The 15,922-nt window shown below is 49.4% G+C and overlaps 1 protein-coding gene across 11 annotated transcripts in view; it reads left to right on the top strand.

The window, feature by feature from the left end:
* Positions 1-15,388, top strand: part of LOC118206315 (multiple C2 and transmembrane domain-containing protein 1-like) — a 152,829-nt gene extending 137,441 nt beyond the window's left edge. For 4 of the 11 annotated variants that reach the window (XM_035378893.1, XM_035378896.1, XM_035378895.1 and 1 more), the window contains 4 exons: positions 7,349-7,458; positions 8,704-8,813; positions 9,278-9,375; positions 15,077-15,387. In XM_035378893.1, the coding sequence (XP_035234784.1) occupies positions 7,349-7,458; positions 8,704-8,813; positions 9,278-9,375; positions 15,077-15,148 (390 nt within the window). In that variant the 3' untranslated portion in view covers positions 15,149-15,387. Of the gene's footprint in view, positions 1-7,348; positions 7,459-8,703; positions 8,814-9,277; positions 9,376-15,076 lie in introns of all 11 variants that reach the window. The other 7 variants (XM_035378898.1, XM_035378901.1, XM_035378899.1 and 4 more) reach the window with 2 other exon arrangements.
* Positions 15,389-15,922: the final 534 nt, after the last annotated feature.

Here is a 15,922-nt window from a genome sequence, read left to right as displayed (position 1 = left end):
AGCTGCCGAACGCGCGGGCCTTTTGTGTCGGGGTAAACAGCTTGACTAGGGGAGGAACGTGTGGAGAATTACCGCGCCGAGTTAAACAGATATTTACGTGCTTGTGAAAATGCGGGAGGGGGGAAAAAAAAATGAGAGGAGAGAGATGTGTTCCCCGTATTCACCCAAGGATTACTTGTGAAATAAATAATTTATTAAAACCCAGCTTCAAAACGAAACATCTGCTGCTTTCATGTGAGTCTGGCAAGGAGCCAGATGCTCGGGCAATACTATAGCCGTCTGAAGTTGTTATTGTTTCTTAATAGAAAACTCTCTTCCACCAGGATCTGAGCCTTCGATAGCATCTCTTAATGTGGGAAGGGAAATCTATGAACTTTAGCGGTGTGGTTCACGGCACGACAATATGTCCAGATTTTGGCCTACTACCCATGAGGGACTGAACGAGGAAAGGTTCTATTACTAGGTTTGTTTGTTTAGTGCATGTGATAGTCTGGCTGGGGACACTTTTCGTCTAGAAGGTTATGAACCAGCCGCTCCAGACGAAATGTTGTGACCCTGGTTTTTTGGGGGGATTTGTTCTTTTTGTTTTGTTTAGTTTTTTTTCCTCTACTTTTCGTCTCTCCGCCGCCGTTGTGTTATGCGTCTGGTTTTACACGGGTGATTCCGCTCACGTTTTCCCCCTCGTCTTTCCCGCCCGCGACGGCGTCTCATCCGAGCGAAGCTCGTTTGTAGGATCTGTCTTGTTCGGTATCCGTGTTCCACTTTTCGGTGTTTGTCACCGGCGCGCGGGAGCTGCCAAAGAGAACTCAATTATTTCTGAGGGGGGGGGGGAACTTGAGTAAGCCGCGCCGCTCAGGTGACGGGTTGAGAAGGGCGTCTAACTGCGGGTCCTGCAGGATTGTGGGTAAAAAAAAGGTGCGAAGCGGGAGCGGATCAAAATCGGGATCGTCGCTAACGAGTAGCACCTCTGCTCTTTGCCGTATCATCAGGGGACTTTTGAAAAACGATGTTTGCCGTGTCTCTATGTTAATGTTCACACCTCTCATGTGCACCTCCATTTTAGGATCGGTCTCGCTAATGTAATGATTCTTCGGCAGTCGAGAAGCACCGTATGTAATTGTTGCCCTAGATTCCCTTTTTCAGAAGTTTGCGAACTAACTCACTCCCGCTCGAGTGCTCACAAAACACACTTTTTAAAAAGTTAAACAAAACGACACAAAGTAGAATTACTTTTCTAACTTTCACTCCTAGTGTCAGAACAGGAGCGATTGGGCTATAATACGATACTCCTCTGGTACTGGTTAGCAAGGAGATTTACCAAAACTGATTAATCATTCAACATCCTGTGCTGTCTAGTTCTAATTGTAGCGCGCATACTTTAATGGGCAGCGATGTTTTCATTCTTAATGGCTATCATTTTTATGTGCTTTTGAGAAAGCCAATACCTCATAGAAGCATCATATTTTAAAATTAAGAAATTGCTATTTTTTCCACTCTAAAGTTCTTTCCAGCACAGTATTTTACTGAACATTTTTATGTGTTGGAAGGACCAGTCGAACAGGATGTCTGAAGTTACAAAATAAAGAAGGGCCATTTCAAATGCCCACTGGGGCCCTTGCAATAGCATCCAGCCAGATTTTATGTGACACTTCAGTTTTTGTGTGCGGCTCAAAAAATGACAGGTGCAACTTAAGCACAGCGATAAATGGTTCCAAATGTATTAAATGAATTTGGCGGACAGTGAAATTAAGCAGTGTGTAGCACATTACTGTGTCAGTACACGTAAAACTCAAACCAGTCACCAATTCTTTATAAAACGCAGCGTTTATGATGCGTTTTACAAAGTAGTAATACCACATTCATAGAGTTGTGTGAATTTTTTATGAAGGACAGTTTAAAATTGTCAACAGTTTTTAAATCATTTTCTTTCCTTAATTTTTAGTAAATCTATGAATTATGGGGGCAGGGGAACCGTGGGGTGTGAATGTTTATTTAAATATTGATTTAGCAAAAGAGCAAGCGATGCCGCTGTCCAAATTAAACTGGAGCTGAAGCCACCGGACTTGTGAAGGATTAAAACCCGAAACGTTTGCTGTAGATTTCCCATCCTTGGCACATTCCTGCAGCGCGTCTCCGTGGCACCCAGTCCCTTTAGCATGACAGTGCCTGCTCTGTACGGTTAAACATACAGTACGTGCGCAAACCAAAGAGCTGGTGAAAATTCGGCTGACGGCGCATCATTCATCAAACCAACTCCAAAAACCCCCCTCCAACACCCCCCCCCAAATTAAATGAGCAGCCAACTCTGCGGAGCCAGCTGTAAAAAGCTGAGTTAATTGACGTCAGAAAGTTTCCCCCCGTCTCCTAAAAATGAATAGAGTTTTTTTTGTTATCATAGCGGAGGCTTTCATGTACTTGGCTGAGCTGAATCTGATTTATTCTGTATACAAAACTGTATGGCACCTTTGAAAGCTCTGTTGCTTTGTTTGTTGCAGACGCTGCTGTTGAATTGGACTAAACTATCTTTTAGTGCTAGAAGTGTTCCAGGTTTCCTGGTTTGGGAGTTTCCTTTCACACCGCCTGGGAATATTGTGTCTTGAGTTCATTTGAGTGACCCCCTTGGGCTGCAGTTGTGTTCAGTTCATGCAGACAGCTGTGGCGCAATGAGGAAGAATGCGGATTGGTTGTAATCGATGGCGACTTTATTTAATCCATCAACAGTGACCTGTTGGCAGGGAAAGCATAGGATAGCCTCTGTCCCCTCGGCTTCTCTGAAGTGCACTTACTCACCGAGTTCCTTGTGCCATTTCTGTGCCAGTAACTGTGGCTGCTTCCATATTTACTGGAAATGTAATTATAATTTTACCATCATTTTAGGTTTTTTCTTTTTTTTCCCCATGTATTTATTAAATGTACCGTAACTTCCTGGCATCTCTGCTTTCTGGCACAGCTTTGTTCAGCCCTGTTTTTTTTTGGGAGAGGGGAGGAGAGAGCGAGAGGTTTGGGACGGGTGGGGGGGGGTGCTTAAGGGTGGGTATGAGGGCGGTCGGGGGAGTTGCTCCCCCTCTCTCCTATTTTTGTGTGTGTGTGTGTGTTGTGTGTCTATGCGTGTGTGTGTATGTGTCTGTGTCTGTGTGTGTGTCTATGTCTGTGTCTGTGTGTGTGTGTGTGTGTGTGTGTGCGTGTGTGACACCCTGGCTGGAACTTAACCACAGTCTTAATTAACCTCTCAAGTGCTCCGGCTCGGAGACACCGGTGGTCTTGCCGACAGCGCTCCTCGTTACGCCATTCATTATGGATAAATCTCTAACGACATCACTCGTGGAAAATGAATGGAAGGATGAATTTTTAAAAAGTTTTCCTTTTTGTAAAGTCTGCGGGGGGGAGGGAGAGCGTGGCTGTGTACGGCTTTCGCGAACTTTCGCGGCTTCGACCGTGAATCTCTAAACGCGGTGCACGCTCCAGCATCACGCCATCTCCCCCCCCCCCCCCACCTCTCTTTTTCGGGTTGCGCCGATATCATCTTAAGAGCGGAGGGAGATGTTCCCGACAAATAAGTAAATATTGGAAGTGTGTGGGCAGCTATTGTGGCTGGAGAAATGATTTGATTTTATCTCTGGTTTTTTTTTCCCCCCCTTGGTTTCGTTTCCTTTTTGTTCCAGTCACCTTTGCTTATGGAAAGATCAAAGACGTTCTTTTTTTTTGTCGTAACAAGTTGAGCGTGGGCAGGGTGCGAATTATCCCAGTCGGGGGGTCAGGCAGACCCGTTCTTGGCCCCGGTTTGATGTAATTGAAGTGTCCACCCTCCTACCCCAAAAACCCCCCCGTCCCTCCCTGTCCCCTCGATTTCCCCCTCATACCTGCCCGCTCTCACCCCCCCCCCCCCCCCCTTAACCGCAGCGCAGCAAACAAAGGGCCTCGACCAGTTCCCCCCACTGGCCCACGCCCCCCCCAGTCCCGGCCAATAACGGCCTCATTATGCACCCGGGGTCCCGTTGCCGTGGTGAATATGGATTTCCTGGCGCGGCGGTGAAGTGCAAATAGCCCATCGCCGGGAGACGGCCGCGGTGATCTGCCTCCACTTGCCTCCCGAGCGGCTGGCGGCATTAGCGGTAATAAGAGCGGGATAATGGGAGAGCGCCGGGGCGTCCAGCTCGGACCCCGCCTCCTCCCCCCCCCCCCCCCCCCCCCGCGCTGCTTAATTACATCATCACTGTGGGACTTCCTCCACTGACCAATCCCCTCTTGGCGTGCGACAAAAGCCCCGTCTTACCGGGAGAGAAGCTGCAGACGTCAAACGGCGAGGGCCCTTACGCCGTAGGGACGGCGCGTCCATGACGACGCCGTGCCAGTGCGCTGCGGTCGAACCGTTCACCAAAGGACAAATATTTACACCGCGTGGCGTGATCCACAGACGTCAAACCGGCAACGGGGTCCGACATCAAAAGACCTCTCTCCTCCTCCTCTTCCCCCACGTTATGAGAACAGCGTTTATCTCGTTTGTTTTGCAAAAGGGCCCACACGATAAATCGCTGGTCCATCAAATAGGCTAACGGAACAAAAGAGGACACACCTGTAGTCCTGAATTCCTGCCTGTTTTGGATTATCTTTGCTATCTCTGGCCTCTGACTCTGTGGAAAAATAAAATAAATGCTGTACTGCGTTGTTGATTTTCTCCACAGATGCCTTTGTTCAAAGGCATATCTGAAAAATTATCCAGCCTATACAACTAGTTACTTGCTGAAGAAATTTTTAGTACTTTGTTCAAGGGTACTGTAAAAAGGCAGTGCCCTAGCTAAGATTCAATCCCACCTTCTGGTTAGGACTCCATTTACCACAGTGCACTTGCACTTGACAGTTTACTATCACCATACAGTAAAGGAGTCAGACTCCAGTCCTTAAGGGCCACAGCAGCAGCTGCTTAATGTAAGTCATGGAGAGACTGAGGAGTGTACGTAACTTGTTTCCAACACCTTAACCGGCATCCGACAGGAAGTAAACAGCAAAAATCCGCGTCCCTTCGGGATTTGGTCGTGACCCCTCCCGCTATTCCGCACGGTCTGAGTTTTGTGGAATCACAGAGGGGGGGGCGCCGTTGCGTGAGCCGCACGGTGTTTGCAGGGCGGGGTCGTTTGGCTGACCGAGCGGCAGGTCGCTTCTCTGTGCGCGGGGGGGGAAGAGAAAAATAAGCTTCCCCTTCGGCCCGTGTTATTGCAACCTCCCGCTCGCCAGGCCTTCCTCAGAACCCAGGAAATGGGAGTCAGCCCGCGGTCCGATGGGGCATGTGGCAATGGTTTATATCCCGCCGACCCCTGACCCCTGACCCCTCCTGCCCTTCGCCCTCCGCCCCCCTCCCGCCTCCTCCCGCTCCTTTTCTCACACCGCTCCTCCGTTGAAAAATTCCCCTCCGACCTTCTCTTCTGAGCCCGTTCAAAAACAACACGGCGCACATGCACGCAGACCTTTGTTTTAATCAATAATATAAAACAGATGGGTTTGTCAAAAAAACGGGGGGGGGGGGGGGGGGGGGGGGGGGGGGGGGGGGGGCAGCGAGTCTTGTAAAATATTTGCAAGGAAAAATAACCCTAGGACACTATGTCTAATTATATCTATTTGTCTTGCGCTGTGTCGGGGAGTTCATGTGGGTTCAGTGGTCACGCTGGAATTTTCATTTTTCAAACATCTGATTGTACGTCAGGGGAGAAGAGTCGTGGTGGGTGGGGTGTGCCTCGTCAGAGAAACGAGGAGACAGAGAGTGGGGTCTCAGTTCAGTTCTATTACCCGTCTGTTGGAGATGCCTCTTTAAAAAAAGAATAGCATGGCGTTCTTCACCTTTAAAAAACCAAATAATTACCGGCAATGTGAAGTGCTCGGTGACATCATCGGAGAGCTTCAGATTCCCACACTGTAAGCTCTGTGCATAGAATTACATAGAAAACATTCAAAAGTCAAGAGACTTCCCAGCAGATACATTTTTTTTCTGAAGTATAATCTATTTCAGTTTTATCTTATGTTATTAACATTTCAGTTCTAAGAAAAGTTCTAAGCTATTTAACACGTTAGCACCTATTGCCTACTGTTGCGATTCATTGTAAGAGTAACATTTTTGAAGCTGCACACAGACATTCCGGGGCACACAACTCAGTGCTGTCATGCTAAACCTGTTCGCTGAGGATTCTGGGATCTGGTCTGGTAAAGCCGAGTCCCATGGCAGCATAAAATTTTTGGTTTTAGCCTTTTGAGAGAGGAGGGAGAGATACTTGGTCTCCCGTGGTGAAGTGTTGGATTTTCTGGAACCCCTCATTTCTAAAGTGCTTTGAAAGTGCTCCCAGGTACTTATTCAGGCCCTCCTGAGGAAACGTTCACCTGGAACCTGGGAACTGAAGGCTGAAGCCAGTACTGCTCCTCATGTTCCTTTGAAATGGTGTTCCTGGTGGTATCTAGAGGAATACATACCCATGTCACTTATGCAAATTTGCAAAGTAGCCATTCAGATTAAACACAAGGCCACCATGGTCTTTGGGCTAGGTTCCCGGAGAACAGATTGGAACTTACCGTAGATAAGCATACTATTTCTGGATACTGAAATATCTCCCTATAAACAACCACTCAGATGGCCTGAGCATCAAGAATAAAGGCCGTTTGACACCTTTGGTTAGGAAACTGAATGGAAAAATGTGAAATTGTGCTGTAGCCTTTAAGACTGAATGGACCTGTGATGGCCACACAGAAAGCTAGCCCTCATGGGCCTCATGGCAATGGAGGAATAAAGAAGAGGGTTACATTTTCTGTCCATGCAAACGCTCCTAAAAACTTAACCAAGCTGGTCTTCCCCCCCCCCCACCCCCACCCCTCCCCCCCCCCCCCCCGTTTCCCCTCCTGCACTAATAGTTTAAACACAGCTTTAGAGTTAGAGCTGACAGGGCTTGTCTCCGCGTCAGCATGGAGAGCTGTCCGCATCGCTCTCTGTTGTCATCACCCGCTGTCCACTAATATGTTGTCAGTCTCAACACGCTCCCGTTCGTTTGTGTCTTGTTCTCTTATTCGTTTTAGGGTAAGTATTTTTCACACAAGAGTTCAACTGCCTGCCTATCACGTCTGCTGTTTTTGTTTCCAACCGTCAAAACCTGAAAAAGAACAATTGTGATGTTGTCTATGATGATGATGATGAGGCCCATGCCAGTGAAATCAGTGCGATTGCATTAGAGGGTCGGAATTCTATCTTTCCTTTCCTGTTCCATTTTCAGAGCTAGCGCAAACGAAGGAAGCATCCCTTCACAGCCTCCATGTCTCTCTCTCTCCCTCCCTCTCTCCCTTTCTCTCTCTCTGTCTATCTCTCAATTTGCAGGACTCGAAGAGAAAGGGCTTCATGAACAAGCTGTACGCCATCCAGGACGTGTGCATCAGCGTGCAGAATGCCCTGGATGAGGTGGCCTCCTATGGAGAGAGGATAAAGAAGTGAGTAAAGAACTTGCACCCCCCAGCCCGCCCCCCCCCCACCCTTGGCTGTTACCGCACGCCAGGGTTGCGGCTCTGCTCGCTTGTTTCACCCTGTCACGTCCCGGGGGTGGGGTGGGATCGGATTCCGGGCAATAACGTAACACTCACGTTTGACCAAAAGAGCAAAGATAACCGAAACCGAAAATATAACCAAACGTGGCAGCTCCCAAAAGCCAGAATCTAGGCATCAAGGGGGGTGCAAATCTAGGTTGAGAGAAGTTTTGACATAAGTGGACTATGTTAACCCAATATAGCTCAGGTTTTACCTGGATATAGCCTGGCTACGTCCTAGTCGGCTACAAAACCTTCACATTTGTGAAAAGTTCATGGGTTTTCGTCCTTAACGAATAGAAGCCTCCGTTTTGCCACAAAAATGTTCGAGTTACCTGCAACATGTAGTCTGCTGCTCAGTCAGTCCAGAAGATTACCTCATAAAGGCTTATAAAGCACTTGGAAGTGGTCTGTAATCACATGTGTTATAGATCCTGGACTTTGAAGTACATCTGTCACACCACGTACAGTATGTATATCAAGTACAAGTGATTAAATCAAAAATATGGACATGTCGAAGTTACTTGTCAGCTGTAGCATGCTGTTTGATCTGTGCAGAAGATTAGCTCCAAAGTTTGTTTGCTAGTTATTAATAAGGGTTCTAGAATTATCTGTGTTGTAATAGCAGAAATTCACCTTGGTAATCCTGGCGGTGAAACCAGAGTATTTGTCGCCGTATGGCGCACTGTAGCAGTGCTGGAGTGACCTTGCAGGCAGAGGTTTATTTTAAGATGGAAATGGCCACTGTGGGCCTCTCTGGCGGGGCGAGCTGTGCCAGGAGGATCATGGGGGTGGAGGAAGGGCAGCCAGCGAGCAGATCGCAAGGTCCCGCGCCTCAAAAGACACCCGCTCTGTGCAGATGCGCTCCGTTTCCTGCATGTCGAACCGCAGTCCCAGCATGCCTTGCGTGCTACGTGCACTGACATGATTGCCCGCATGGATAGTGAAGAGTCAGGGGCCTGACAGTCCTGGGAGCTGACCTCCCCGAATCCTGTGTGGCCCCTCCCCCTTCCCTGTCCGTCTCTTGCTGCAGCACTTTTAATTGGGCCGCGGCTTTCCAGACCTCTACCACTGTCTGTCTCTCTCTGCAGCACTTTTAATTGGACCATACCTTCCTGATCCCTCCCCCTTCCCCTGTCCATCTCTCTGCAGCACTTTTAATTGGACTGTGCCTTTCCTGAGCTGGCTGGCCATCGTGGCTCTCTGTGTGGCCACTGTGGCCATATACGTCATCCCCCTCAGATACATAGTGCTGGCCTGGGGTGAGTATGGAACACACATGGGAATATTACTCTATCTGTCTCTAGATAAGTACATAAGATAAATAGGTACGTAGATGTGCTGTAGATACAGAATTGCACGATAGACAGGCAGACAGACAGACAGATAGACACACAGATCGATAGATAGATAGATGGACAGACACACAGATAGATAGATAGATAGACACACAGGTATATAGATAGATAGATAGAGATTGTTATTGGGTATAAGAAATTAAAGAAAGCCTATGGTGGTGACCCGCCTAAGACATTTCAGTGCAGGAGAAACTCTGTGTGTGTATGTGAGTGAAGTGGTGAAATGGTAATTGGTACAGGAGGAGAGAGACATGGCTACATGGGTGGTTTCAGAGAGGCCTTTGATGGTGGCAGACCCCTGTGATGCCCATGTGAACAGCTGTACCCCCCTCCACACGGTGTGAGCAGCCTCCTCTCTTCCCCTGCAGGTGTGAATAAATTCACCAAGAAGCTGCGTGACCCCTACACAATCGATAACAACGAGCTGCTGGACTTCCTCTCCAGGGTTCCTTCAGATGTCCAAATGGTAGGCGCTCTCTCCCTTCCCTCTCCTTAACGCACTTTCCCACCAGAAATACAATGCGCCCAAGATGGCCCCCGTGGGGCACTCACAGTCGGAATTCGCATCTCTGTGCCATTTTCCACGTTAGTGGCGGCAGTAACAGTCTGTGACGAGCACACTTACCCCCACAATGACTCGGCTGTGTAGCAGAAGAAGCAGTTGCATTTTGTACAGTGAGCCCACACAAGCGTTAGTTCCATTAGTTTTTTTATTTTGTCTTACGTCCATTGCGCATTGGAAATTAACTGTAGCTACACATTGCATCAGGCACTTGTTAATTATGAATCTGCCGATGTTCAATTGTATTTTCCCTTTTCAAATAAGCAAACAAAAAGCACAAATTAAAACAAATAAACAAACGAATCGTTCCTGTTGAATTTTGCTCTAATACCTTTCTTCAATTTCCTTGATCACTACTATTATCTTTTATTTTCCCTTGGGCACATACTATAATGCAAAGGCTGAGATTTAATGAAACCTTTTCCCCCCATGTTGTTTGCTTTTCCTTACCGGCCTTCTGCTGAATTGCAAATTGAATCGTAAACAGAATTGAGTCACGGATGCTAATTGTGTAACTTGAAGGATTAACGATGGGCAAAAAGTGTTAATTGGGGTGTGCCTTCGTTAGTGCCAAGCGCAAGGGGGCGGAATCCTTGCCTGTTCTGCAGCTGTTACTTGTACTGGGAGACTGAAAACAACGATGGCTTGAGCCTGGATTTCTCTTTAAGTTTTGGGTTTTGAGGTACATTTACAAGCCTTGTTCTAACTGTATGTGTTTTTTGTATGAGTGCTGATTTATCGGTGCCTGTCAGAGGTTTTCAATAAAGGCATGTATTTTTTTTTTTTTTAAAACGTTACAGATATACAGTACGTGGCCGGGGAGTACAACGGAAGAGTTTTACTGCGTCTTAAACCGTGCCGAGGTTTTTAATGTGTTTATCGCCGCGCTCTGGAAGTCGGCGCTCGAGGCGGAATGATTACGATTGAACCGCGAGCGACCTCGGCGGCACGAGGTTTACGCAAGGTTTGTGTCCGCGGCACTCGAAAGGTTAACCGCGGGACCGACCTGTTCGCGGCGCGGGGTTTTTTTTTTTTTGTACCGTATGGGGCTTCTGTTAAAGCCCAGTTCGCGGTAATAAACTAAAGCCCTGGGCGATTAAGCCCCCCCCCCCACTCCCCACTCTGTTATTTCCCCCCATCGCTCCCGACGACACGGGGTTCTAATTCGGGAGCCAATCCCCTGCCACGCCAGTGCGGCTAGCGCTTGCCTTTGATCAGCTGTTGCCGGGCAGCGCTTTGATCTTTACAGGGCTGTAATCCCAGGGTCCGGCGGCTCCCCGCGCGTTTTTTTACACTCCCAGTTCTTGTGGCGGCAGGTCGCCCGCTCCTAGCGACACCCAGGGGCCTTTCCCGCCGGGTGGGAGGGGGCGGGGCCCCACCTCACGCACCTGGCAGGTATGAGGTTCTTACGAGCCCCTAATGAGAGGGGGCCGGCTGGTGGGGGGGGGCGGGGGGGGGGGGGGGTCTTCGTGACCGATCGCCGGCAGCTAATCAGGCCCAGGTTCCCCGCGTCGGGGCGGGGCATCCCCAAGAGTCCCGCCTCCTTCTGTTGGTGGAGGTGGACCTCAGTCCTGGCGAGTGAGAAAAATGGATGCCGCCTGAACTTCCTGTCTCACGAGTTACTGTTGGGTTGAGAGTAAAGCCTTATGTGTGTCACAGTGCCCCCTCAAGTCAGGGAGGGAGACTGCATGTGAGAAATTATCCATCTTGTGTGTGAGCCCATGGGTAATGGATGAACTGGACCAAAGTCAAATGAGGCTTCTGGTGTGGGGCAACTTCTGGTCCCTCTTAAAAGTTTGTTTGGAGGTGCAGAGTTACAGAGCTCTGCAAACTGATGATTGTATGATGAACTTTTCCTTTATGAGAATATACTGCTGTAAACATAGGAGCAAGGCATCAGCCTGTGTGTGTGTGTGTGTGTGTGTGTGTGTGTGTGTGTGTGTATGTGTATGTGTGACTGTGTGTGCATGTGAGTGTAAGCAGTAGTAGTGTAGCATAGTGGTTAGGGAACTGGATTTGTAACTGATGTGTTTAGTGTGTGTGAGACCCCATTTTGTTGAGCACGGTTACAGTGTTGGTGTGGTAAAAGTGGAGAAAGCCGGGAGGGGCCGGATGACCGACTGTCCCAGGCTCGCTGTGAAGGGTTACCTGCGGACTTTCACAAGAGCTCAGGGGGTGGGAGGGGGACGGGACGCTTGGGAAATGGGGGTCATGCGAAATGCGTTTCGCAGCCCGCTTACAGGACACCCCTGCTGAAGCCCCCATTCTTCAGTTCAGACCAGTATCAGTGGGGGAGGGGGGGGGGGGTTTAAATGACAAAGCTACACTGCACTGCTGAAGTCTAGGCACAGCCCTTGATTGAAAAGAACCCGCACTTCGAAACGTGCCCTCCGGAGAATAGCAATGTTTTTTACTGTTATTACATTTTATTCAGTTATGGATATTACAGACACGATACAGATTGTTAGCAATTGCCTTTAAAATGCGTCTTATAAAAGTAAAACGTTTGGGCTTACAATAGAGTAAGCTACTTTCTTAGTCAAAGTGATTCCTTTACGGTCGACAACTTAACATGAAATGAGGCCAGCATCTATAATCAACTTAAGTATTTCCAACCTGGCATTTCGAACATTTCTGTCAACAAGCCCTGGTTTATGGCGCCATTAACCATTTGAGCGGGGGAACGCAGAGGCGGGAGGCGGGCAATTTGCATGCCCGCGGCTCCTTTACGGCCATTTAAGGTGCATATTTCAAACGGTTACGCGGCAATTGAGGAGATTGTTATTGCGGTTTGCCGTCGCGCTCATATTTTCTATGAAAAAACCGAGGGCTCTGGCGGAAAACAATGGGCTCTTTATGGCTCCTTCGCTCTCGCGCGCCGTCCCGATCGCGCCTGGCTTGTTAAGGGCCGATGTCCAGGTACGGGACAGGCGAGGTCAGGGGGTCGTGTTGTGTGCGCGTTGACGCCCGGCGCTCTGAAAAACGGCGGCAGAAAAACGGACCGACGGGCTTGGTGTGTTTGGCGTCTGAGCCTCTGCTACCTGCACAAATGTGTAAAGCAAGCAATTAGCCCAAACCCGGCTGCTCCGAGAACTTTCCGGAAAAGTTTTCGGATTTGTTTTTTCCGTCTCCTCCTCCTCCTCCTCCTCCCCCGTTTTCACCTTGACGTGCTTTTTCCTCTCTTAGCACTAGATGTGAAAGCTGAATCCTCCTATCTGCGGGAAGCCTCTGTCTCCCTCTCCTCCGTTTAATAGCCCTAATGCTAGGTTTAGGCGTCGCAAGAGATGAAGCGGCCCTCCTCTATATAAACAGAATAGCATAGCATCATTAGAAATGTTCGCCTTTCATTTACTCATATTTGCCTAGACTCGCTGCTCTTGCTACTTTTAACACCACCCCCCCAACCCCCCCCCCCCCATCCCAACAGTGGGGAGACAGCTAGCGCCTCCACACGTCAGAGTCCCGGGACGTAGGCTGACATCGCTAAACGAAAAGCTCTTGTTCGCGGCGCCCCAGCAGAACGCTCGCTTCAAAGGCTGTTTTTGTAGTTCAACTGTCAACACGGGGAAACGAGGGTGGAGCGGTCTTTGCGCGGCTCGGAGTTTTTACCCAGAGTCCCCGGCGGGGGCCTCCACGCTGTATCCACTCGTTCCAAATTGCTATCACACCGCGTTCCCATGTTTTTTTTTTTTGTTTGGCTTCTTTCCTCCCTTTCTCTATCGTTTTCTTTTTGTTTTAGCTAGCTTACCGCCGTTACCCGCCTCAGAACAGCTATTCCCTCGCATTGGGGGGGGGGGGGGGGGGGGGGGGGGGGGGGGGCGAATGCTTCGCCTCGCTGTGCCGGAAAAAGAACATGGCTGTCGCCTGTAAAAGTTGGACGATTGTGTGTTTTTTAAATATGATTTTCTAAGGCCCCATAACCCTTCTGGTCGGCCCGTTTTGTCTTTGCATCCTTTCTGTTAGCATTCATCACATTGATTGCAATCTGGCCCTTTGTGACCTATAAACTTATGTTTGCAGTGTTCTGAAGGAGAATACCCATTTTAATATAAGAATTTAAAATTCCAGACTGGACCAGTGGAGTGAGATCCAGATAAGATAAAGTAGAGGGCATTGTCTTTGGCTCTTTAGTCCTATCTTAATATCTGCATGTGGTGTGAATGATTCGATCTTGGTCTCAGAAGAGTCCAGAAATTAGATATTTATTATACTGTCTCTCAACTAAATGTTTTTGCTGACGGGGAGTCATGAACAGGATTCTGCAAATGCTGAATGTTCTCACAGACCCCCGTTTCAAAAGGGCTTCAAGCACAAATACTGTTATCGTTATTACTAATATTTAGATTATTGCGTTGCATTCTTATGGAATTGTCTCATGTAATTCCTCCATTCCATTGCTGTAAGAAAGAATCAGACTCCTGGAGGATCCTGAGGGGATAGGTCATAGTGTATTAGACCAAATGAGAGTGCAGCCACACCTCTTTGTGTCATGTGATTAAGGTTTCCCCCCCCCCACTGTTACTCTGCCAGTCCTCCTCCTCCTCTGTCCAGGGGTCTCAGAGAAGCAACGTTTCGACAGCCGTGTAAATCGCTCAGCCTGGCCCCAGGGGGCGCAATATAAAAATGCGGATATTCGATACGCGGAACTCGATCGGGGCGGCGGGGGGAGAAGCGTCGCGTTCAGCCTTTCGCGGCGGCTCCGGTCGGCTCCTGACGTTTTTAACGGGCCCCCAGGCGGGAAGGATCTAAAGCGGAGACCCGGGCCCCGTCATGGCGCGGGGGCCCCGCCGCCGTCCCCGCGTCGCGGATCGTAAAAGCCGGCGTGTCGGCGCACAGCGGACGGGCCCCGCGTGAAACGTCCAGCCCCGGCGTCTCCGTTCCAGCTGCCAGGCGCCGTAAAAAACCGGCGCCGGCGATGTCATCGCCCGCGGATTCCGACGCTCTCTCTCCCTCGAGCTGGGCTTCGTCACAACCCCTGCACGGATGCTTTTTAAAAACCAGGTAGTCTTTCGGAGTAAGTGTCGCGGCTCTGGACGGCGTTCGGAGAGAGGGTACGCTCTTCCTGTTCCTCTTCTCCGCCTCCTTTCGTTCAGTCCAGTCGCGCTAAGCCCAAAATGGCAACGTACCGTATGATCGATAAAGTTGCAAAAAGGGGGGGCAGCACTTTGCATAATCAGCATAATAATTTAGTTTTAACATGCTGTATGAGCCAAAGGAACCTCCGTGAGAGGACAGGTCATATATACCTGCAAATCCTCCCCCCCCCCCCCCCCCATTAGTCTGAGTCCACCATTTGGGCAATGGCCGATAAACCGACTAGCTGCCCTTAAACAGAGGCCACAATGAGCCTTCATCATGCTCCACGAAGGGTTAAACTCCCAGCTTCCTCTATTGGTTGCTTTTCTCACCAGCAGCCCCCCCCCCTTCCTTTTGCCCCCCCCCCCCCCCTCCCCGAACCCGTTATTTTGTTTGTCTGATCCCGTCCCCAGCTGCGCCTCCTTCACAGCTGGAGGGGAGAGGCAGAGGATTCCCAGGCTATCCCATCGTCCTCCGCTCCGTCACCTGACAGCCCTCCCCCTGTGTGTGTGTGTGTGTGTTTAAACAGGTGCAGTACCAAGAGCTGAAACTGGACCCCAGTCAGAGCCCAAATAAAAGGAAGAAAAACAATCCCGGGTAGGCCTCTTCCTCCGCCCTGGGACTCCTCCGCTCTCCTCGCTGAGAAGGGGAGAGGTGGTCCGGACCAGCTTCACACACCCCACTCTTCATTTTCTCGTTTTCATTTAATTTCATCTTTTTTTTTTCCTCCCACAGTTGCAAATGATGTACGAGCTCATACAATTTTATCATTGTGTAAAAGAAGAGCAGGATAACTTGTCATTGACATTATTTTGTTTGTTTACTCGCGCTGGTAGGTGTGTGGGCAGGCAGGCGGGGCGGGCGGGCGGGCGGGGGTACGGAATTGGTACTTGACCCCTTTCGGAAGCGCACGATCGATTTTTGGGGGTCGTTTATTTCACGGATTTAAAATCCCGACTTCCACCTTCCGACACCCGCCCTCCCCCTTCCACCATGTGACCCCTGGAAACACTCCGCTGACGTCGAACGGCGGGTTCAGATGGAAGATTTGTGACAGGCGGGCCGTAGCGACGTTTAATCTGCTTCCGAAACGAACTCGGCGGTCAAACGCCAATTCCACCTGTCCCGGGCTACACGGGGGGGTCATTTTCCTCCTCGAGCCAAAAACGGTCTTTAAGTGATAGCGAATCTCACCTCTGAGGAAAAACAGGTCTGCTTACTGCTCAGTGCGTGGCACTATTTGTCAAATGTTCATTAGAATGTTAGAGTAGAAATTTTTTTAAAGTTAAACTGAGGCCTATGGCATTCTACTAGCCAAAATGACAGCGAGGTAGGGGGAAAAACAAACAAACCCTTTTTTTTTTACCCCTCAGTT

Source organism: Anguilla anguilla, chromosome 10, assembly GCF_013347855.1.
Source record: "Anguilla anguilla isolate fAngAng1 chromosome 10, fAngAng1.pri, whole genome shotgun sequence".
Classification (NCBI taxonomy): domain Eukaryota; kingdom Metazoa; phylum Chordata; class Actinopteri; order Anguilliformes; family Anguillidae; genus Anguilla; species Anguilla anguilla.
Note: the sequence above shows the minus strand (reverse complement) of the source record. Positions and strands in the feature narration are given on the sequence as shown.